Source organism: Antechinus flavipes, chromosome 2, assembly GCF_016432865.1.
Source record: "Antechinus flavipes isolate AdamAnt ecotype Samford, QLD, Australia chromosome 2, AdamAnt_v2, whole genome shotgun sequence".
In the NCBI taxonomy this organism is placed as follows: Eukaryota; Metazoa; Chordata; class Mammalia; order Dasyuromorphia; family Dasyuridae; genus Antechinus; species Antechinus flavipes.
In genome coordinates this window covers 582,389,040-582,414,193 of record NC_067399.1, presented here as the reverse complement: position 1 = coordinate 582,414,193, position 25,154 = coordinate 582,389,040, and the positions used below count along the sequence as shown (strand labels likewise).

Here is a 25,154-nt window from a genome sequence, read left to right as displayed (position 1 = left end):
CTGTTCATTTAAAAAAAAAAAAAGAGCTTATTAGTGTAATCATATCCAGTCCTGGGGAATGAGGGATGGGTATGGAATGGTGCTTCTGGCCACTGGTCCTCCTTCAGTTCTCCTCTCTGGCCTGGAACCCAAAACTAAGAACTTTACTCTCCTCTAAGTGATTGCAGCCAGCAGTGTTCCTGCCCCACTGCTTTTGGCACTCATGAGATGTACACTGGTTCCATGTTTCAGTAGCACAGCTAGACCTGGTGTGCCTTATCAGCAGAGTTTCACTCAGTCCTCCCCTAACTCAGACACCTGACTCCCCTCACTGGGAGTGAAGTTCCTATGGCTGAAGCTATCTCCCAGCCCAGCTTACCCCATGGATTCACTGCTTGTTCCTTCAAGCTCGAGGCTTGAGGTGTCTATACTTCACGGGAGCCAAACCTCAGTCCTAATATCTTTCTTTGGATCTTCTCAGATTGTCCTGGAAAGACCGTTGTGCTTCCCCAACTCTCCTACAATTCTATGTTCTCTCTAAGGTCTAGTTTTGAGGACAATCTAGAGAGCTTGGAATTTTCTAACCTTCTCTGCCATCTTCCCAGAATCTTCTCCCCTTTCCTATTTTTAAAAGAATAATTGCCTTTATATTCTTGACCTTTTCTTATCTCCAGACAATGCCATTTTTAACTGTATAAACCAGTATTTTGATATTTTGATAATTATGACACTGAATAAAGAAATTAATTTGGATAGCATTGTTAATTTTATTATATTGGCTTACTTACTCATGAATGAATATTTTTCCAGTTATTTAGATCTATCTTTATTTCACAAAGACAGTTTTGCAATTGTAATTATAGAGGTCTTATGTGTCTTGGTAGATTGCCAGCTATTTTATAATATCCATAGTTATCTTAAAGTCTATTGCTAGATTTTATTGGTAATATACCAAAATGTGGATGGTTTGCATGTGGTTTTTTTATGTTCTGCAACTTTGCTGGAGCTGATGATTGTTTCAATTAGTTTTTTAGTTAACTTCAGGGTTCTCAAGTAAGACATCATGTTATTTGCAAATATTGATAATTTTATTTCTTTTTTGCCTTATGTTCATTCCCTCATTTTCTTTTTCTTTTCTTATTGCTATACCTAACATGTCTATCAACTACATTCAATAGTAATAGTGATAATAGGCACCCATAGTTTACACCAATCCCAATAGAAATGCCTCTAGTTTATCCCTATTATAAATTATCATAATTGTTATATTTTTATATTATAAATGTTAGCTCTTGGTTTTAGATGGACACTATCATGTTAAGAAAAGCTTCATTCAAGTACTTTTTGTTTTTGTTTTTAACAGAAATAGTTGTTATATCTTGTCAAAAGCTTTTTCTGCAATACTGAACTAACCCTGTATTCCTGACATAAATCCCACATGCCCAATGTTTGGAAACATTTGCCTATAAATCCATCTATTATTGGCCTTATTTTTTACTTAGTTTGTTTTTCTAATATTGAGTCAAGTCTTCTTTTTATACTGTTAATCTCTGCATTTTATATTTTTATAAATATTAATCCAATTAATTGAAGTTGACAATATAATTAAGAGGGCAAAATAACTTTCTAATTTCATTGGTTATGAAATTAACTTTCATTTTTGATACTGGTAATATCAAGTTAGCAAATGACTTATCTATTTTTTTGGTCTTTTAAAAAATTAGTTTTCTAGTTTTATTTATTAATTCAAGGCTTCTTTCAATTTTGATATCTACTTTATACTTGTCAGAATTTCTTTTCTTTATTTGAGTTTTTTATTTGTTGGTTTTCTAGTTTTTTTATGGCCAATACACTACTCTGATCTTTATCCTTTTTACTGATGAAAGTGTTTGGATATAAATTTTGCCTCTTGTGATACTCTGGCAGCACTCCACATATTTTGGTATATTGTCTCATTGTCATTATATTTAACGAAATTATTATTTTGGGACAAATAAATTTGATGTTTCCCATTATTATAGTGTTGCTATCTACTTCTCTCTAGAACTTATTTAACTAATTTTTTTATGAATTTAAATGCTACGTCATTTGGCATATGTCTGTATGTGTGTTTAGTATTGACATTAATTATATCTGTGATACTTTTCAGCAAAATGAAATTTCCCTATTCCCTCTTTTAAATTGGTTTATTTTGCCATTTCTTATCTGAGATCATGATTACAATCTCTGCCTTTTTAAATTAAGCATAATAGATTATGCTCCAAATATTTATTTTACCTCCATGTACATTGTTCTGTTTCAAGTATATTTCTTGTAAATGATATATTGTTGGATTCTGATTTCTAATCCATGTTGCCTTTCTCTTCCTCTCTTTCCTTTAATCTTTTATCCTCTTAATTTCTATGCATTGTGAAGTACATTTTAATATCCAACTCTGTGTTCTTCAATCTTCTAACTAGTTCAGATAAGAGTGAGGTTAAAGTATCACCTGCTCCTCTCCATCCCTTTGTCTATTTATACAGACAATCATTTGCACAACCCAAATACATAATTTCCCCCATCTTTCTTCTCCCTCAAAGCCCCAATCCCTGCAGTGCATTATTCTTCTGCTTTCATTCCATTCTTCTTTTCTGATCATCAAAACATAAATCTCAGTTTTTCTGTTGAATTAGACTCCTTTTATCATCTCTTTAAAGGATCATATTCTAAAGGGATATAGGATACACACACATCTCCCTATATTAGAATCTTAACAATTTATTCTTGTTTAGTCCCTTATGAGTCTTCCTTCATTTGTGTATATCTTTTAATGTTTCTCTTAACACCTATATTTGAACTTCAACTTTCATACACAGCTCTTGTCTTTTTATCATTAGTCTTTTAAAGTTCATTTTTCTGTTTGTAGCAGCCTTTTTTGTAGTAGTAAGGAAGTGAAAATTGAATGGATACCTATCAGTTGGGGAATGGCTATACAAGTTACAGTATATGAATGTAATGGAATATTATTATTCTATAAGAAATGATGAGTACACTGATTTCATAAAAGCCTTAAAAAACTCACATTAACTGATACTTAATGAAGTGAGCAGAACCAAGAGAACAATGTACACAGCAACAACAAAATTATGTGGTGATCAATTCTAATGAACTTGGTTCTTTTCAACAATGAGGTGTTTTAAGGCAATTCCAACAGACCCGTGATGGAAAGTGTCATCTGCATCCAGAGAGAGAATTGAATGTGGATCAAAGCATAGAATTTTCACCTTTTTATTATTATTCTTTTTTTCATTTCTTGTATTTTTTTATTTTTGAGCTAATTTTTCTTGTACAGCATGACAAATATGGAATTATGTTTAGAAGAACTGCATAGTTTAACCTATATCAGATTGCTTGCTGTCTTGAGGGGAAGGAAGAAAAATTTGAAACACAACATTCTTTTATGACATAAAAAACCACTTATAAAGAATAGACATGGAGGGACTTTCTTGATATTATAAAAAGCCTCTTATCTAAAACCAAAAGCAAGTATAGTATTCAAAGATGATACACTAGAAAATTTCCAGTAAATATGGGATTGAAAAAAAGGATTCTCACTGAACTAGTTAGAAGATTGAAGAACACAGAGTTGGATATTAAAATGTCCTTCACAATGCAGAGAAATTAAGAGGATAAAAGATTAAAGGAAAGAGAGGAAGAGAAAGGCAACATGGATTAGAAATCAGAATCCAACAATATATCATTTACAAGAAATATACTTGAAACAGAACGATGTACATGGAGGTAAAATAAATATTTGGAGCATAATCTATTATGCTTAATTTAAAAAGGCAGAGATTGTAATCATGATCTCAGATAAGAAATGGCAAAATAAACCAATTTAAAAGAGGGAATAGGGAAATTTCATTTTGCTGAAAAGTATCACAGATATAATTAATAGAAACTAATATTTGATATAATTCTAAAAATGTTAACAACAATAAGAGAAAGAAAATAAAGGCATAAAAGTAGGTAAAGATGAGATAAAATGATCCCTGTTTGCTGATAATGTGATGGTATACTGGAAAAATCTTGAAGAATCAACAAAGATACTAATTTGAAAAAAACTTCAGTGGAGTTGCAAAATAAATCCTCAAAAATTAATAACATTTCTATATAGTAACAGCACAAGAGGTAATAATAGGAAGAGAAATATCATTCCAATAACTGCAAAATGCAAAAATTATCTGAGAAAAACTTACGAAACACACACAAAAAACTTGTATTGTCTCAATTATTAACTTTTCCTTAAAGAAACAACTTTATTCAGCACTCATGGATAGTTCATACCAATATAGTAAAAATTATAATACTATAAAAACTAATTGACGCTTTTAATGCTACATCAACTAAATTATGAAGATCATACTGCATAGAACATAACAAAATAATAACAAAATTCATTTGGCAAAACAAAAGTTCTAGAATATCAAGGGAAATGATGAAAATAATTAAAGACAAAAGGGGAATAGCACTTCCAGGCTTCATACTTATAAAGCAGCAATCATCAAAACTATCTGATATTGGTTAAAAAATAAAGATTGATGAAACAGGCTAGACAATGGAGAATCAATAACAAAAATTAATAATACAATGTTTAATAAAGTAGAAAATATAATTACCTAAGGGAAAAACTCCTTATTATATTAAAAAAGGGGAATTGTTAGGAAAACTGAAAACCAATCTGGTAGAAATCAGACTTAGACCAATACCTTATGCCATACTCAACAATATATTCTAAATGGATGTGGCCTTAATAATGATGATTATACTCTTAAAAAAAAAAAACAGATCATATACTTCTCACACCTATGCAATCTTAACCAAATAAGACATAGAGACAGTAACAAAAGATTACATAAAGTAATTTTGATTACATGAAACTTAAAAGCCTATATACAAACAAAATGCACCTGTGATAAGAAAAGTAGTTGAATAGGGAAAATAGCTTTGTCTTGTGAGTTTTTTGGTAGACAATTGGAGTTAAGTGATTTGAACAGGGTGACACAGCTAGGAAGTGTTAAGTGTCTGAGGCCAGATTTGAATTCAGATTCTCCTGACTCCAGGGCTGGTGCTATATCCATTGCTCTATTTAGATGCTCTGAAAATATATTTATATAATATTTCTCTGATAAGGTTTGGTATCCAAAATATATACACAATTTATATTTACACACTTGTATGTGTATTCTGGGTATGTGATGACAATAGCAACTCCCCACTAGAAACATGTTCAAAGGATATGAAAAAATCGTTCTCAAAAAGAAAAAAATGCCAAGTATTCTCTTTGAAGTGAAAGAATGCTCCAAAACTCACTAGTAATAAGAGAAATTCAAATCAAACAATCCAGAAGTTGCACCTCACAATCTGCAAATTTACAAAAAATAACCCCCCCAAAAAATTGCAGTTGTCAATGGTAGAGGGATTGTAGAGTGATAGGCATAATAATCTATTGCTGGTGATGTTGTGAATTATAGGTATGAGTATTTTGGAAAACAATTGGATTTTGTCAAATAAAGTGACTGAACCATCTAACCAGAAAACCTATTACTGAACTTACAGCTCATAAATTTTTGATAAGAAATTCTCCATATATGCCAAAATATTCATAGCATCACTTTTTGTCACTGCAAAGAACTAGAAACAAAGTAGATGCCCATCAATTGAGGAACTGAGGAATCACAACAAATTGTGATACATGAATATAATGGAATATTACTGTTGTGAGAAATGATATGTGATGAATACTAAGAAGCATAGAAGGATCCACATGAACTGATGCAGAGTGAAGCAGAGCAAAAACAAAAACAAAAAACAGTAACTATAACAATGTAAATGTAGAGAACAACTAGGCACTGAAAAATCAAAAATTAAGAAATAGGATTGTAAAAATTAATTAGAATAAAAAGATGTGAAAAGTAACCCCCAAGCCAACCTTTCATAGAGATGGGAGGTCTACAGGTATTACACACTACACATGCTTTCAGATTTTTTTTAAATATATGAATCAGTTGTGCTGATTTTTTTCCTTTTTAAATACTATTTGTTTATATGGGATATACTCAGGAAGAAGAGGAATATTTGGAATAACTATATAACATAAGAAACAGAAGAAACACCAACAAAAACTTATTTTAAAAAAACTTCACTATTTGTTTTTCTAGCTCCTGATGTTTTATATTAGTATTAATGAAATTAAATCAAAGAATTATCTTGAAAACACTTATTAGACTTTTCACAATTTAACTAAAAACAATTTATTCTGTTATTTCTATATTTGTCAAGTCATTTCATAGTCTTTTGGAGGTTAAAAATTTCCCAATGAAGACACGTTCTCCAGAAGAGCTGAGAGAATTGGAGAAAGTTTTGCAGCTAAGGAAAACTGAAAACACTGGATATAAAGTATGGTTTTGAATATTTGTCATATACTCTAGTTCAAGTTTTAATATAGATTTTAATTGAAATAAACAGAAGAGATGTATAGTGGAGAGTTAGTCTCAAAGTAAGAAAGACTTGGGATTTAAGTACTGCCTTTCATATAGACTGGCTGTGTGATCTGGGGCAACTCACCTAAAGCTCTAAGACTTTAAGTTGCAGAAGTAATATTTTGTAATAGTATGGGTTTCATAATTGGGACGTTACTTTATCAATAAAATCATAAGTTCAGTACGTATAATAATAGCTAACAATTATATAATGCTTTAAGGTTTGCAAAGCCCTTACTACTTATTTTTTCATTTGATCCTTACAATAGCCTTGGGAGGCAGTGCTATTGTTATCCCTATTTTACAGATAAATATTGTAAGGCAGTAGAAAGATTCAATATTTGCCCTCTATCACATAGCTAATAAGTATCTAAGGCTGGATTTGAATTAAGGTCTTCTTGACTGCAGGATCAATGTTTTATACACTGTTCCACTTAGCTGCTGTTTCACCTCTAATGAAAAATATAACTTGTAAAACATTCATAGCTGTCCTTCACATTGAAGATAAATGAGCCTTTAATTATTTCCCTAGTCATGGTGAGGGATTACCTGTGGCCATACATACTCCTCTTATAATTATGCATTTTCAAGACAATTGACCAAATGTAAAATACATTTTCCCAGGCAGAACCAATTGGTCTATACAAGTTAAGAATACATAGCCATGATCTCATTAGAATTATCCTTTAGCTACCTACAAACTTGCTATTACAAAAGAATAAAGTTAGACCCAGAAAAGCACCACAGTTGTTGATGTAATGTCAGCTATTGAGAAGATATCAAGCACATGCCATGTATAGTTTTCTAAAATATAAAATGAGATTAATATTAATACCTATAACTTGACATAGCAGTCATCATGTGAATGCCTATGTAAAATACAGTGTGTTTTTTTTTCATATTTAAATACCAATGCTCACCTTAAAATGTTTACATAGACAAGTTATTCTGTTAACCTACTTCAAAGATAATACACAATTGAATACAATTTTTTACTATTATCACATATTTACAGTATATAGGTTTAATTTCTTCTGCGAAAATTTCAAGGTCCATCCACCATTTTGAATGCCAATGTAAAGAGCAGAATTTAAGGGCTTAAAATTATTTTTGAAATAATTATGTTGTTGCCAGGATGCCCTGTAGAAGCACAATTAAGATTTAATATTACTTAATAATGAATGTATTATGTTTTTTCATACAAAGCTACGAAAAGAAATTGTAGAACTTCAACCCACAATTTTAAGTAAAAAAGTTCATGATGAAGAAGAGGATGATGAAGATGAAGACGAAGAAGAGGAAAAAGAAAAAAAAGAAAGCGACTTACCCGATTATTTACTTGGCAGCTTAAGTTATGAGCTTGGCGTAGAAACAAATATGTTATATAGCCAGTTAGAACTTCATACCAGAGAAGAGAAAATCAATCAGATTATATTACTGAAGGTGAACTATTTTTATATTCCAAATCAGTAAAGCTCTCTTGTAAGTGCTTTGTTAAGCCAGACTAGAGTACTGCATACTTTCATATATTCAAAAATATTGACACATATTATAACTCAACTTTTGGCTTCCATTCCCCTCCCAAATCATTCTTCCCCTAAGGTTATCTTTATGAGGGTATCTTTCTCCTGTGTGGTACTCCACTAAGAAATATAAGAAAATATTATATTGGGGAGGAAAAGAATAATTATTTATATGGCTAAGCACTTTACAAAAATTCTCATTTGATCTTAATATAAACCCTGTGAGATATTATCTCCATTATTACAGCTGAAAAAAACTGAGTGAAGTTAATTGCTCAGGATCATACAAGTAGTAAGTATCTGAGGTTAGATTTGTATTCTGGTTTTCCTGAGTCCAGGTTCAGTGCTCTACTCCACTGTACCAACTAGCTGCTTCATATTAGTATCATAAATAATGATAAAGAGTCCTAGGATGCCATTATTATATTTTTGTCCTGAATTCCTTTCTCCCAAAAGGACTACTACAATTTTAAGATTAGACAGAAAGACAAATTTACAAATGGTAAAAGAAAAGAATTTTTTTTCATTCTAGTTATAAAGTACTTTTGTCATTTTTCCCCAAACCATAAAATATCTTATAATAGATAATAGACTATATCTAATCCAAATTCAACATATTAAACTTTCAATTAAAATCCAATCCAAGAGAGAAAGTTTAGTATGACAATTATTAATCTTACAGGAATGGGAAGCCACTGAAGGATCTTGAGCAAGAAAATGAATATATTTGAATCTTTGGATTTCAGAGTCAGAAATTACTCTGGAGATTATCTAGTCCAAATTTCTATTTTATAGATGAGAAAATTCAAGTCCAGACAGAGAATGAAGTGATTTGCTTAAAGTCATGATTACTAATGGAATAGAGGTCTTTTAACTCTCAATGTATTACCTTTTTATAGTATTATACTTAGAACATTATTTTAGCAAGACTAAGTTGATAATTTCCAAGATGGGTTTAGAGCAGGGATAGAATGAAGAATTGTTAAGCCTGTGGGATGATACTGCCAAGTATCCTATACCAAGAAGTAACCTATAACATACATATATGTTTCAGGACATTATTTACAATATCAAAACCAAATTTAACAAGGAGTTTAATTATGTATATCAACTAAAAGAAATTGAAATAATACGTGTGAATGAAAGAAACAAAAATATTCAAGGAATTATCACAGAACTAGATATTGAGGAACAAATATGGCAACCAGTATTTGAAGACTCTGAGAAGCCAGAGAGGATTCTATTTGTAGAAGATCATGAGGTACATGCTTTCCTTACTTTCTAAGGCTGCTTTCCTGCTTCCCTTTTATATTTGCTTCCTTGGATTGGTTGCTGGAAAAGAAACAGAGAGAGACAGAGATAGAGACGGATAGACAGACAGAAAAGAAAGACCGAGAGACAGAAATAGAGACAAGAGAAATAGACAAACACAGAGCCAGAGCTAGAGAGAATGAGTTTCACCTTTAGATAATGCTTTAGAGTTTCCAAAGCATTTTCTCACAATTATTTTATGGAGTAGTTTCAAACACTCATTTTATATTCAAAAATGACATTCAGAGAAGGTAAATGTCCTCATCCATTTCAATAAGGGATTATTGAAACTTAGTGACCAGTGATTATTGTCCTTCATTCTAGAAGAGGACCAAAATAACATCACTATGTTAGAGTTGTTAGAATGTGTCCAACTGGCTGATCAGGCCAATACAAGTTCAGAATGCTCTACCACAATTGGACACAAATAATGCATGTGAACAAGATTTGGGAGGGGATTCTCTATATTTGTGCATCTTGTGGGTTTTGTTTTGTTTTTTTGAGCTACCTCAATTCTGCTTTGCTCATAGAGCATAGTGCTTTCTTTGATGAAGGTATGCTATGCTGAGTGGTCCTTTGCCAGCATCTCTCATATCAAACAATCAATTCCCAAGTTCTTGAGAGACCTTGAGAATATCTTGGTATCACTTTTTCTGACCATCATGTGAGTACTTGACTTGGATAAATTCTTTGTAAAATGATCTTTTAAACAAGCATACATTTGTCATTCAAACAACATGGCCAGACTACTAGACTTAATCCATTAGACTAGTAGCTCTGTTACCATGGCATGTGTTACCTTACAGAAACAAACCATTATAAATATTTATAATTCCATTATTTAGAATAAAAAGATCTCAGTTTTAATCCTGACTTTGACATGCTATTGGGCAATTCATCCAACTTTAATGAGCCTCATTTTCTTCATCTATAAAATGGGGTAATACACAGATTTGTTGTGAGGTTCAAGTGAGATAATGTATATGAATTTACTTTAGAAGCTATAAAACTATACAATATTAAAATAAGACATGATTATTAAAAAGCACCATAGTGAACATAAGAATTTGTACCCTATATAGACCAACATCTCACTTCATATACCAAGATCAAAATGGATACATGATTTAGAATCAAGGGTGATATCATAAGCAAATTAGGAGATTACAGAATAGTTAATCTCAGATTTATGGATAAGGGAAGAATTTATGATCAAATGAGAAATACACAGCATTACGGGATATAAAAGGGATCATTTTTATTACATTAAATAAAAAAGGTTTTGTACAAACAAAACCAATGCCAACAAGATTAGAAGAAAAGTAGAAAACTTGGGTGGAGGAGAATTACAGCAAGATTCTTTGATAAAGGCCTCATTTCTCAATCATATAGAGAATTGAGTCAAATTTGTAAGAACATGAGTTATTCCATGATTGATATTTGGTCAAATATATGAACAGATGATTTTCGATGAAGAAATTGAAGCTATCTATAATCATATGAAAAATGCTTTAAATCATCACTGTCCATTAAAATGCAAATTAAAACAATTCTGAGGTATCATCTCACATATTGGCTAGTATTACAGAGAAGGAAAATAACAAATATTAGAAAGAATGTGTGAAATTTGGGACACTAATGCATTGTTGATGGAATTGTGAATTGATTAACCATTCTGGAGAACAATTTGAAACTATCATGAAAGGGCTATACAACAGTGCATAACATTTCACCCATCAATACCACTGCTATGGCTGTGACCTGTCTAAAAAGACTGATACACAGGCTATGCCTGTTTTGTGTCATGAACAGGTACATAGATACAAAGATAGATAAATATGTAGATATAGCATTGAATCAAGAAAGAGTAATTATCCTCCTTTTGTTTATTTCCTTTACTTGTTGTTATCCCAGGAAAATCTCTCAATATAATTTCCTACAAATATGTGTAAGACGGTCTGTCGCTTCTATTCAAAAACTCAAGGTAGCAAATGAAAATCAGCCTATATTTTTACCTCCACAAAAAGTAAATTGAAAAATACTTACAGAAGCCCAGAAACAGCTACAGAAATATATAAAGCACTAATTAACTCCCCTTGGAAGGGATCTGAATTTGGGGTTGCTACCCAGATAATTCGTTGACATTCTTGAGGATCTTTTACAATTTCCCACAAGTTAAGTCAGTTTCATTTGAATTTTTTAAGAAAGAGGAAAAAAAATGAAATTGAAGTTTTTGCTTTTCAGATTAAAGTTGAAAGAATCCTTACACCATGGGAAAAAGAACAAGCAGAATTTGCTGAAAAACTTGAACAGGAAAGACTTCTTTTAAGTCAGGTATTAAAAACTATATCCTGATATATATTTATATAAATACATTTGTTCTTACATTTATTAGTTGTATTTTTATATTATAGAAACATGTTCCTTTGTAATCAATGAGAAACATTTAAGAGATGAGTCTAATTATACACATACAAGCATATATGTATACACAAATATGCACATGCCCTCTGCCTTCACCATCATTACTATTATAGCCTATTCCTGGTATCTTCCCAACAACATTTTAGATCGGTGGTCTTGAGTAATACTGATGAACTCTTAACACTTTAACCTCTAGCTACCATTTCCTCTAACTTTGGGTTATTTTTCCAGAGGGATAATGCAAGACGTCGAGCATTGATGGACATGATGGGTGGCGTTCTAGAAGTCAGGAGAGAAGACATTTTGAGGATGGTAATGTTTTTATCTAATATTGGAAAGTAGAAGGAAGGATGAGAATGATAAAAATAGAAAATTTAACTATTATCCTGGAAAAGCCTAAATTTTAGGTAATTCTTCAAAAGCAAATATTCCTCAAAAGAGGCTTCATTTCTCAAATAGATAGGAAACTGAGCCAAATTTATAAGAATATGAGTCCCCAATAGACATATAATCAAAGAATATGAAGAAGTAGAAGAATGCTTTCTTCTTCCAGACTTTCATAAGATGACATTAAAACTATCAATTCATATGAAGAAATTATCTAAATCACTATTGGTTAGAGAAATGTAAAAATTAAAATAACTCTGAGCTATTACTTCACATCTATCAGATTAGCTAATACAACAAAAAAGAAAATAAAAATTGTTGGATGGGATGTGGACAAAAAATAGGGACGTGTACACTGTTGACAGACTTGTGAAATGATCCAACCATTCTAGAGAGTAATTTGCAACAATGTTCAAAGGACTACTAAACTATACATACCATTTGACCCAACAATATCACTACTATGTTGGTCTCCCAAAGAGATCAAAGAAAAGGGGAAAGGATCTATATGTACAAAAACATTTATAGCATATCTTTTTATTGTGGCAAAAAGTTGAAATTGGAAACTGAGGGGATGTATATCAATTGGGAACAAGTTGTGGTATATGATAGTGATGGAATACTATTGTGTTATAACAAATGATGGAGATGATTTCAGAAAACTTGGTAAGACCTATATGAACTGACACAAAGTGAAGTGAACAGAATTAGATCATTGTACATAATAAAAGCAACATTGGAATGATGATCAACTTTAAAAGATTTAGCTACTATACTCGATACAATGATCCAAGACAATTTCAAAAGACTTATGGCAAAAAAAGCTCATGATGAAAAAAACTATCTTCAGAAAGAGAACTAATGAACTCTGAGAGCAAATTGAATATTTTTTTTCATTTTATATTTCTTGGCTTTTTTGCAATATGGCTAATATGGAAATATGTTTTGTATGATTTTACACATATAATTGATATATTGCTTGTGTTCTCACTAGGTGGAAGAGGGCCTGAAGGAAGAGGAAAAATTTTGAACTAATTTTTTTTAAATTTAAATGAAAAATAAGTAAATTGAGGAAAGAATCAATTACTTTTAAAAAAGAAAAAACATTCCTTTATAATTTGGCAACTTCCAACACATTTACTTTGGCAATGATTTTCAAACTAATAGAAATTTTTTTAACAAAAAGAAGTGTATGTGTTTTAGCAGCATTGAGGAGAGTTGTATTAATAAGTTTCCACTGAAAATTCCCTTTGAAATTTGAATTTTTGTTAATATAAGTTCTGTGCCATTTTGCCTGCCAGCCTCAGCAATAGTTAGAGATTGGGTTTTTTCTTATTAATTTTTTTCTTATTGCTTTAATGACATCACTGTACTATGTTTAGTATACTGTGTGCTTCTCTTTTCTAATTTTAGGTAATTCCTCAGCCTGCCTGTATGGCTAAACCAGATGCTTTATGGAATGAAGAAGACAAGAAACAAATCAAAGAATATGAGAAAAAAGTCAAAGATTTAAATGATGAAAAAGAGAAGTACAAAAGGGTCAGGAGGAAAAAATAATAAATTAGAAATATATTGTCTTTTTTTTAGCAGTCTTGCAGATTGTAAACTTTAATAACTTTAGAGTTAATTTAGCACTCTTGAGATATTTTATATTTATCCTTTGAAAATCAGAAGTAAAGTATCTTTTATGAGAAAAAAATTGACAACTTAGGTAACAAAGTTACCTAAAAGTATATAGGCAAAAGTTAAGAAAATAAAATAATGTTTATTTCACTTTATGCCCTACTTACTGCTTTTGGGAGGGAGGGAGAAGAAGAAAGAGAATACAACTAAAGACAAACAGAGAAAGGAATATATCCACTGAATCAAGCACTCTATATGGCTTGAATTTAAATGTTTTTGTTGATGATGATGATGATGATGATGAAGATATTTTTTGCAATACAAATGCGACTGGCTTTATTTCCTTCCTTCCATATGAAATACACATGCTGACAATGAAAAGGTTTAACACTGAATACCAGAGGTTAATCAGAAATAATAGCAAGTATTCATTCTTTTGTGGAAGTAGTAAAATAAATCAAATGCTAGGGGCAGCTAGGTGGCGCAGTGGATAGAGCACCAGCCCTGAATCAGGAGTACCTGAGTTCAAATCTAAACTCAGATCCTTAATACTTCCTAGCTGTGTGATCCTGGGCAATCACTTAAGCCCAATTGCCTTGGGGTGGGTGGGGGGAACAAATAAATAAATCAAATGCCATTTAAAAGAAAAAAGAAAGTAGCAAAATAAAAGAAGCATCCAATAGGGTATGCTAAGTTGTCAGTTTTAAGCTAATGCATAGTAGGAACAACTTATCTGATCTAGTTTTCTTTTATATTTTCTATCATTTTGAGGTTACTTTGATGTATCTGATCATAAGATGATGCTTGTAATGAAGTTAAAAGATAAACAACAGTTTAGGGCAGCAGTGATCATTGAAAATAGTGAGAATCTAATTGACAAAAAATGGAGGCAGTTACCATGACACATGCAAGCTAAAGTCATATGATCCCACTACTAGTTTCTGTTGGCTATTTATTAACATGGCATCAAGATCTTAACAGAAATTTTTATACTCAGAATTATAACTGTACTTAGGTATATTTGAAGAAAAGGAGTATTGCACAGTTCTATGTTACAGAAAACTCCTGATATGAAGAAATAAAGAACTTTCCCACCTTAGAAACTGAAATCCTCTGAAACCCCACTGAAGAACATGGTTCTTTTTCTTTCTGTAAATCTTTGTTCAGCCACAATACCAGAATCCAGAAGTAAAAGAACTAAAACTTTTTTATGAGTATCCAAAATCAAGTTATAAGCAATAAAATAATTTTATGAGCAATAAAAACAATTTTATAAGCAATAAAACAATGTTATAAAATAAATTTATATCTAACAAAAGAAAAATTACTATCAGCACCATCCATTTCTTACTGTCTTTTCTCCTAATGGATGCATTGGCAGATTAAAAAATCCATCCAGGGTAAATGCTTAAAAAGAGTAACAGACTACAAAAGAATTTGCACTCATAACACATTTGTCACGTGAATTTTCTATTACTATGGAAGAAATACTAGAGTAGAGGTCATTGCTATGTAAATATGTCTAGCTAATTTATCAATCAATAAGCATTTATCTAGTGTCTACTTTGTAAAAGGCAATGTACTAGACATTGAGCACTCAAGAGACAAATGAAATAGTCCTTGTCTTGAAGGAGTTTATGGTATATTGGAAGAGATTTTTATCCTCTCAAATGTAATCATGAATGTGAATTTTTGTTTTTGTAATAAGTAAAATGAGAGATATTGATTTCAATTGATGATATTACATCCTTTTTGAGTAACACTTTTAAAACCCACTATGATTAGTCTGTGGCTTTATAAAAGCAAAACTTTTGGGTTTTGTATCTGTCTTGATCATTTATTCACTACATGGTGCTCAGTTCTGTAATAGGAGGTGCCAGAGATTTAAAAGATATTTTATTTCTTCTCCTAAAGGAACTCACATGCTAGATAGAATGATAGCATGAAACAACTAGAGAATAATTACAAAGCATTCTATGAATTAATGCAAGATATTTATAGGTATATGTGCATGCATAACTTTTTCATAAAATCCAAAACAGCTTCTCAAAACTGGTTCATTAAATAAGAGCAAATGATATTTTGACCTTTTTTGGTTTCCCATAGTAGATACCTAATAAATACTTGCTGATAACCTGAAAATACAGTAACATTTGCGAGTACTTTGTGAATTGTAAAGTTATAAAACTGAATTGTTATATTATTTCTTTGAGAAAAAAAATTAGACCTTCCAGGTCCAAAGGTTAGCCTTAGTAATGCTCAATTGTAATGAATCCCCATGGCAGTTCAGTCAACACTGTCCATTTAGAAGACTAAGCTAAAGCTGACTATGAGAGGGGCCTCTTGTTATCTTATGAAAAGTAAATTGCTAGAATTTAACCATACTGATATTTTTATTTTAGTCATTGGATGCTGAATTAAGGAAGATTCAGAACTCTATTCAAGAAACAACACAACTTTTTGATGATCGTTTAAAAACACTCTTTAAATTGAAGGTGAAATGTGATAACGTTATCTACCAGGTAAAGTAAAAGTTAATGCATGAAATGTAAGCCTCAAATCAAGGACAGGGAATCTTGACCCTGAACTACATGTAGTTATGTTACACTAACTTAATTCCTTTCATCCAGATGTCTGAAGTAGAGAAATGAGCACTAATTCAATTTTTTAGCAAATTTAATTAATTTACATATATATATATATATATATATATATGTATGTATGCCACTACTAATACTTAATTAAAGATGCTGGGGATACAAAGGCACAATTAAAATAGTCCTTGTTCTTAAATATTTATTTTCACCAGATTCAAAAAGTGTGTAGGAGATGATATGGGATAAATTTAGAATTACCTGACAGGATATGAATGGCTTTAATATCCAAGGCAGGAAGTTATATTTTATCTTAGACTCAACAGGGTCTCATTTTTGAAGAATTAAGAAACATGCTCCAGACCTGTACCTTAAGATTATTTTGGCAGTTGTGAAGAAGATAGATTGGAAAGAAGAGTGCCTGGAAGAAAAATTAGGAAATTATTATAATAGTCCAGCAAAATAGGAATAAGTCTACAATGTACTATAATGGAGGCTGTGAATGGAGAAAAAGGGACTGTTTTTTTTTTTAATACTATTGTGGAGGTAGAAATAACGACTCGGCATTAGATGATTAAAAATAGCAGTTAAACAAAGTCTTACAAAAACGAATGTTAAAAACTATCTTTATATGTGTTTGAAAAAAATAAAACTGAAAAAACAAAATAAAGATAGGGATTTAAGAGGGAAAAGTCAAGTGACTCCCTTATAAACAAGGTTGTAAACAAGATGAATAGAGAGATGAAAATAGCCTCAATAGATACAGGAAGTTTGGAGAAGGAACAGATTAGGGGGAAAGATAAATTCTGTTTTGGAGAAGTTGACTTTTAAGATACTTATGGGATAGTCTGTTGGAGATAGCTAGCAAGTGATTGGTGTTACAGGATCATGGTTTGAATGGATATATTTTTATCTATAGATATAACTTTATATTTAGATATATAGATTTGTCAACTGAGAAGAAATGATAACCGAAATCATGGGAGTTAATGGGACCAAAATAGTGTGTATGTATCTGTGTGAGTGTCTATGTGGACAAGCAAACAGGGCAAGTGGCAATCCTCCTGCTTGGAGGGATGAGAAAGACATAGGTTTCCTCCACTGATCCTTGCTTTTTACAACTGGGTTCACAGTACCACACTCCCCCAGTGGAGGTGCAGTTATAAATAATATAAATAAATAAAGTCCTTATGCTGGTACCCAGATTATGTCTAAGGAAAGATATATGTGTCTGCCAGAGATATAGGAGAAAACAACCCCTTCATAAGTTAGGGTGCTGAGAGTAAGTAGCATGTAAAACAACAGGAGCTAGTTGAACACAAATCTTCAGTGAAAGCAAAAAGAAAAAGTACAACACAAAACTCAAGACACACACTAATGGATCATAACTCATAGAGGATAGGGCTGTGTTGGGGAGCACAGAGAAATGGACCCATTCAGTAGAAATTGGGGGGTTCCTACTGATGGGGATAATATGTTCCAAAGAGGAACATAAGAGAATTATCACATTGGATGGCCTCCCTAAATCTGGTCAATGTGCATATTGGGCAAAATATTATTGGGGGGGGGCTTGTTACCAGAGGGGAAAGCAAGCTGATGATTTTGGGGAGACATAGCTCTACCAACCTTCAAAAATGTTGTTGTCAACATTTTTTCCATGAGTATTTTCTATAAGTTTGCAATCTCTCTTAAGGGAAAACTTATTAAGGGATCTCATAACAATATCAAAACCTGGGAACAGTGCCACGGAATTTAGCAATTTAAAGATCACTGGTAGCATCACTTGGTAAATTTAGTCAAGTGGTAAGGGGGAAAAGATGTACTTTTAATGGGTTGAAAAGGGATGGATTAGTTTTTAAAAAGTGGGGGTAATGAGAATAGATAACTTTTTAGGAGTTTGTCTGTGAAAAGAAATGTAGTTTGGAGAAATGGCAGGGACAAGTGAAAACATGGAATAAACGAGCATTTTTTTCGGCTGCAAGCTATATGAGAGATAAAGGCCTATGGGTGGCAGAGTATATAGAGCAGACTTGAGTTTAAATACTGCTGCAGACACTTAATAGCTGTTTGATCATGGCCAACTCATTTAACCTCATTTGTCACCCATTTTTCTGTATAAAATCAGGATAACATCGCTTATCATCTAGGGTTGTTTTGAAGATTAAGTGATCTATAATTTATAAAATACTTTATAAAACTTAAAAGGCTACATATTCTGGCTAAGATATTATCAATAGACAAGTTAGCCTTGACAAAGAAAAGAGCAACCTCTACTCATTGAGTAGAGTAATAATATGAACAGGAGACGAAAAAATGTTAAAGCAGATGGCTTTGATGATAAAGTGGGAGACAAAATCCTTCACTGAGAATCGGGATTAGGTTGGCAGAAAATGCTGAGAAGAGATGAGAATTGAAACAGATAAAGTAATATGCATGATGGATTCTATTAGATGAAAGGAGGTGGGGAATGAGAAGGAGAGAAAGGATTGCTTTGAAGCACTGAGGGCCCACTAGAGGTTAGTCATCATAAAATTGTTGTGAATGTAGTCAAACAAACACAGTTGTTTGACTCTCTTCAGCACCATTACACAACACAGCAATTGGTGGAGGTTAACCAGGGTTACGGACTGGCCAGACATGTATGGTATTAAAACAAGGAAATAAAGGATTCAAGAGGAAGGAGCACTATTATGCTTCAGCTAATCAGCTCTAAAGTCAAAATTGGGAAGGAAGGAAAATGAGATGAATTGAACCAGGGATGAAGAGACTGGCAGTCATAGGGAGGATAAAGGACTGGTGAAGAAAGAATAGAGACGTGGGAAAAACAGGACAGATTTTAACCAAAGAAGAGAATACTAGAAGTCAAGATCATAGAAGAGGCATAGTTATGGATGATAAAGAAATATAAAGTATATTCCCACTCCCAAGGATGTGCCTAAAATAATGTAGAAGCTATGAATGAATAATAAGATCTGACAGAATATAGGCTTCATGGAAGAGGCTAACCTTAAATTAGAGCTTGAAAATTGGGTAGAATTTAAATCCTTGAAAAGAAGCACAGGAAAGGATATTCCAAGTGATAGTTCCCTCTATTTCTCCTTCCATCTATTCTGTAAACTACCCCTAATTGTCCTAATATAGAAATAAATTCTTTATATTCTAGTAAACATGGTTTTAAGTGCTCAGTTCCCCATTAAAAAAAAACTACTGGAGTATTTTTTGCCCATTTCTTACAATAAAATATTTTAATTTTATATGGTTCTTGGTTTATTTTATCTAAGGATTGAGGGGTTTCCTTGAGTGGTAGTATTAATCTATTTTCCATTGTAATTTTTCCACAGGAGGAATTAAAAATAGCCAACCTTACTTTCTCTTTACTGCTAGATGAAGAACTACAAACAAGAGAAATAGAACTGAATGACTTCCTTGAAAAAAAAAAAAATGAAAAAGTAATCATAACAGCCACCTTCTTACTGAAATGCCACCACAACCTATACTCATTTAAATGTTCCAAACCTTTCACTCTATGCTTTTTTCCCCATGTACCAGCCTGTATCTCATCTCAAATCATTTGATATCTCTAGACTTCACATTCCTATCTATCAAATAAGGACAGTGGATTTATAATATTTCTTCAGTATCTTCAAGCTCTAAATTCTTTGAATCTATAATCCATAGCTTTTAGACTTTTCTCTATGATATGTGACAGCATCCATCTATGTACTTATATAATAGTCTTTTGTCTGTGACTGGATCATGTTTGCAATTACTATTAAGCAAATGAGATATAAGATTACTTGTCCACTACTCTGAGGTGATATGACATGATACATAAAATGACATAACACAGAAATGAAAAGCCTTGTGAACTGCAGTTTAAACTGAGTTATATGTATTCTAAGCATGATTGTGTTACTGATAATAACCTAAGATGTTGTTCTTTCCACATAAAATAGATTTCTAGGCTTCCTGATAATCCTAAATTCTAAAATTCAACTAAACAAGGGCCTTTTTCAAACACAATGTCTTCAGGCAAAATAATAATTTTCCAGAATTTTGGCACCCCCTTAAATAATATCTATGTACTGAACTGATCCTGTCCATGGTGCTACATTAATGCTTCTAGAAGAGAAGTTCTTCACCAGCAGACATTTTGTCTATTCATATCACTTAACATCTTCAAGTTTTCCTAAACATGTAAATAAGAACACGAATTAGATAGACTGGCTAAATTTTTTGGAATAGGAAAACTTCTGCAGTTTCTCTACAATAGAGATTAAATCTGAACATGAACTTATATGTGGTACATTTGAGACTTTGTAGAATCCTGGCTTTGTTGAAATGTTAAGCCAACTTTTAAAAGACTCATTTCAGAAAATTATTTTTGATTTATGTTACCTCATCAGTGTTTAAAAACTGTTCCAGTTGGGGCAGCTAGGTTAGTGCAGTGGATAGGGCACCAGCCCTGAAATCAGGAGAACCTGAGTTCAAATCTGACCTCAGACACTTAACACTTCCTAGTTGTATCACCCTGGGCAAGTCACTTAACCCCAATTGCCTCAGCAAAAAAAAAAGATGCTCCAATGACACATTTAGGAAACTTGTTATTTTTACTGTTCCCAAAATATGTACTTGTCTTCAAAGTATTTCTTGTTCTGTTCTGCTAATCTTGATTTTGTTACAGAAATTTACTGCATTTGAAATCTACAAGGCTCGTGAGGAACTTGAGTTATATAGAGAACATTATGACATCTTCCTTTCAGAAGACAAAGTAAGAGTAATCTATTCTTGACTATTTGTGTGAATATATGCACTTTATATATCTATCTATGTATGTATATCACTAATTATCTCTGAATATCTAGAGTTGGGAAGAACCTAAAGAAGTAGAATTTCCTCATAGATTTTCTTTTATGGCTAGTTTTTTACTCTGATTCTTAAATATATGTCCATCTAACTTTATGCCACTATACATTCCTCAAAAAGTGAACAGAAACAGAATTTTGGGAAATTGCTGCTTTGGTCTTGCCTTTTTAAAATGAAAGAGTTGGAGCAGATTAATGGTTCTCAATTTTTTTTGTTCTACAAACCCTTTTCAACAAAAATATGTTGTGAATCTGAGGAGCAATTTAGTATGCTATTATATTCTACAATTATTTACTGCTTAAAGAGCCATTAAAGTAATATTAGTGTAAACCCCTTGATCCATTATCGAAAAGTCCCAAGTGATTTGCAAACCACCATGTTGGAACCATTACATGAGAAGATCACAAAAAGTCCTAAGATCCATAATTTTACCAAGTACTACTTTAATGCACTGAGTAGTTGACCAATTGGAAACTTTAGTGACTCCTTTTGCATTATGAATTAGCACTCTCACACAGTTAAACTTTAATGAATTCTTATAGTTATTTCTCAGAATGGGACTCAACAGAATTTCAATAAACAAAATATTTCAAAATCAAGTTATAGTTCTAGTGATAGCATGTTTTTCCTATAGGTTCTTGAGCGGGGATTTAAAAAAGAGTTTACTGATCTTCAGAGTCATCTGACTGACATACTCCACAAACTGTTCAAGCGTCGACCCAGGTTGATTTCACTTTTATTTGGACAATATCTCTTTATTATTATCAGTCAATAAGTCAATAAGCATTTGTTAAATACTTACTATGTACCAGGTACTGTGCTAAACACTGAGAATACAAAAGGAAGAAGATAGTCCCTGACCCAAAGTAGCTCACAATCTAATAGGGGAGACAACAACAAACAAATATGTACAAACAAAATACATAAAGGATAAATAGAAAATAATTAAGAGGGAAGTCACTAAAATTAAGAGGCTGCCACTTGAGGAAAAACAGAGAAGGCACTAGACAGAGATGAGGAAGAATATTCCAAGTATGGGAGACAGCCAGAGAAAATGCTCAGAACAAGCAATGAAGTTCATGAACAGAAAAGAGGACAAATCACTAGATCAAAAAGTACAAGTAGAAAGGGTAATGAAAACTGGAAAGGTGGGGCTGGTAATATTATAAAGAACTTTTGAAGGTCTCACAGGAAATTTTGTATTTGATCCTATATGTGATAGGGAGCCACTAGAGTTGAGTCCAGGAGAATGGTTTAGAGTCAGGAGAGACTTGCAGCAGGCAGACCCAGCCACAGAATAATGTAATGCAGTAGTCCAAGAATGAATTAATGAGGGTCCTACTAGGATGGTGGCAGTGTCAGAGAATCGAGTAGATGCAAGAGATGTTCCAAAAGTCAAACATGCTGGATATGGAAGGTGAAAAATCGTGCCTAGAGTTCAGGCCTGGGGAACTGGAAAGATAGTGTGGCCCTCAATAGTAATAGGAAAAGAACAGCATGGGAAGGTTTTAGGGGAAAATATAATGAGTTGCTTTTGTAAGTTTAAGATGTGTGCTAGCCATGCAGTTCAAAATGTCTGAAGGTCAGAGATGTGAGACTGGAGGTTAGCAGAGAGGGTAGGGTTGGAAAGGCAGATTTGAGAATTATTAGCATAAAAACGCTGGTAAGTATGCCAGCTGAAATAGTATAGAGAAGAGTCCTGTGAAACATCTGAAGTTAGTGGGTGTGGTCCAGATGAGCCTTGGAGCTTGAGAAGGAAAGGTCAGATAAACAGCAGGAGCTTTGTCAAGAATGATACTCCAAAAACTTAGAGAGAAGAGAATATCAAAAGGAAAAAAGGGTCACCAATATTGTCAATGGTAGCAAAGGTGAAGGTCATTGGATTTGACCTTTAGGAGATCATTACGAACTCTCAGTGTAATGACTGGTCATTAGCTAACTTGTAAGAGGTTTTAAAAAAGAGAGAGAGAGAAAGAAAGAAGGTGAAGGAAGCTATTGTGAATGGTCTTCCCAAAGAGTTTAGCCACTTAGGGAAGAAAAGATAAAAGGATCATAGCAGTGACTTGTGGGAGTTTTGAGAAGGAATAAAAGAATTTGGAAGACTTACTGTGGGAAATGAAATAGGAAATGGATCATGGAAGTATATAAGGTTGTCTAGCAGCACTGAGGGTCTAATTGAAGTTGTGCAAAATAAATTTGTAATGGACCCAATCAAAATAGTGGCATGATTTTCTCCAAACTTTGTTCAGCCATGTTTGGAACAAAGGCCACAACTGAATGAAGCACTATATACCCAGCACTATACTGGGTATAACAAGGGAAACCATTCAATCTACAAACTTTTTTTTTGATGTTGATATGGGATAAGTTATATCCTACAAACATTTTTGAGACCTTTATCATATATCAGGAACTAGGTGATAGGGATATAAAAGACAAAAGTAAAATTATCCCTGACTCAAAGAACTTACATTTTATTAGGGGACATATGAATATCTGGATAGACAGATAGAAAGGTAAGTAGGTATCTCAGTACATTCAAATTAACATAAGGGAAAGTATAGGTGCAATGAAAAATATGATAAAAGGGCCAGGGATTCAATAAAACAGAAGAATGTAGAGTTGAACTGGTTGACAAAGGGGTTCAGTTGGGGAAACTTTTGTAGAAGTGATAACCTGGAAGAAAAAAGAAAGGTCATAAATAAATAAACAGAACATATAAGAGTATTAGGCCTGTGGTCAGGAAGACCTAAGTTCAACTTCAGCCTTACATACTTACTAGCTGTAAGTCACTTAATTTCTGTTTGCCTCAATTTCCTTCTTTGCAAAATAGGGGTAATAATAGGCCCTACTTTCTAGTGTTGTTATGAAGATTAAATGAGATAGTAATTGTAAAAGCCTTAGCACAGTGCCTGGCACAGAGTAAGCACTATATAAATGTTAGTTAGCTATCATTATTATTATTATTATTATTACATTCAGATAAAATATAATAATCTAACATGCATCTTGAAATTGCATCAAAATCTTGAGAAAAAGTATAGATTGTTAATTATTTTAATCATTAAAACCTGATTCATCACATATTTATGTACATTACATATTTATGTTCAATTCTGTATGTTAACCTTTCCTTTTTTCAAGTTACATATAAGGTTCCACTATAGATTAAGAAATTATTGAAAATAATAATCATAAAAACAAGTTTAATTTTGCATTAATGAAAGTTGCATTGAATGTATCTATGACTAATTTCTGTAATTACCAAATCTAATTACCATTATTTTTAAATCAAAATGAATATGATCTAATGATTATAGGTTCTAGGGGGCCTAGAAATTCACTTCTAGTGCTATAAATAAATTTGTTGTATAAAATGGATACACATACATATAACTCTTAGTAAAACCACTTCTGAAGGAATATTTTTTTCCTCCAATTAACTGATGAGGTCAATTTTCTCTTGCTTTCAGAAGAGGAATTGGAAAAATATAAGCATATGCCAAGAAAATAAGTAGCATCACTCCTCCCACCCCACACATAGCACTGTGCAAATATCCCAAGTTGACTCAGCAATAAAGTAGAAAGCACTATACTGGGTATAATAAAGGAGATCAGTCAAAGTAGAAATCAATCAATCTACAAACATTTTTGAGACCTTTATCATGTACCAGGACCTAGGTGATAGAGATATAAAAGACAAAAGTAAAATTATTCCTGACTCAAAGAACTTAAATTTCATTACGGGACATATGAATGTCTGGATAGACAGATAGGTAAGTAAGTATCTCAGTATATTTAAATTAATATAAGGCAATGTGGAGGGTTGCATTAGTAGCTAAAAAGCTTGATGAAGATGATGTCTCTCAGATGAATCATAGGAAAAACTAAGAATTCTGACAGAAGAGGAAGGGAGAATATGCCAG

General features: G+C 32.4%; 1 protein-coding gene and 1 long non-coding RNA gene across 2 annotated transcripts in view; one reads left to right on the top strand and one right to left on the bottom strand.

The window, feature by feature from the left end:
* Nucleotides 1–25,154, bottom strand: part of LOC127551550 (uncharacterized) — a 61,554-nt gene that overhangs the window by 6,938 nt on the left and 29,462 nt on the right. The gene's annotated exons all lie outside the window — the stretch shown is intronic.
* The window catches only part of LOC127551549 (cilia- and flagella-associated protein 43-like), a 150,460-nt gene that overhangs the window by 102,517 nt on the left and 22,789 nt on the right, over nucleotides 1–25,154 (top strand). The window contains exons 23-32 of the mRNA XM_051981355.1: nucleotides 6,301–6,417; nucleotides 7,707–7,943; nucleotides 9,078–9,284; nucleotides 11,579–11,668; nucleotides 11,990–12,070; nucleotides 13,559–13,684; nucleotides 16,171–16,290; nucleotides 19,704–19,811; nucleotides 21,047–21,133; nucleotides 21,863–21,951. Coding sequence (XP_051837315.1) covers nucleotides 6,301–6,417; nucleotides 7,707–7,943; nucleotides 9,078–9,284; nucleotides 11,579–11,668; nucleotides 11,990–12,070; nucleotides 13,559–13,684; nucleotides 16,171–16,290; nucleotides 19,704–19,811; nucleotides 21,047–21,133; nucleotides 21,863–21,951 — 1,262 coding nt within the window. The remainder of the gene's footprint in view (nucleotides 1–6,300; nucleotides 6,418–7,706; nucleotides 7,944–9,077; nucleotides 9,285–11,578; nucleotides 11,669–11,989; nucleotides 12,071–13,558; nucleotides 13,685–16,170; nucleotides 16,291–19,703; nucleotides 19,812–21,046; nucleotides 21,134–21,862; nucleotides 21,952–25,154) is intronic.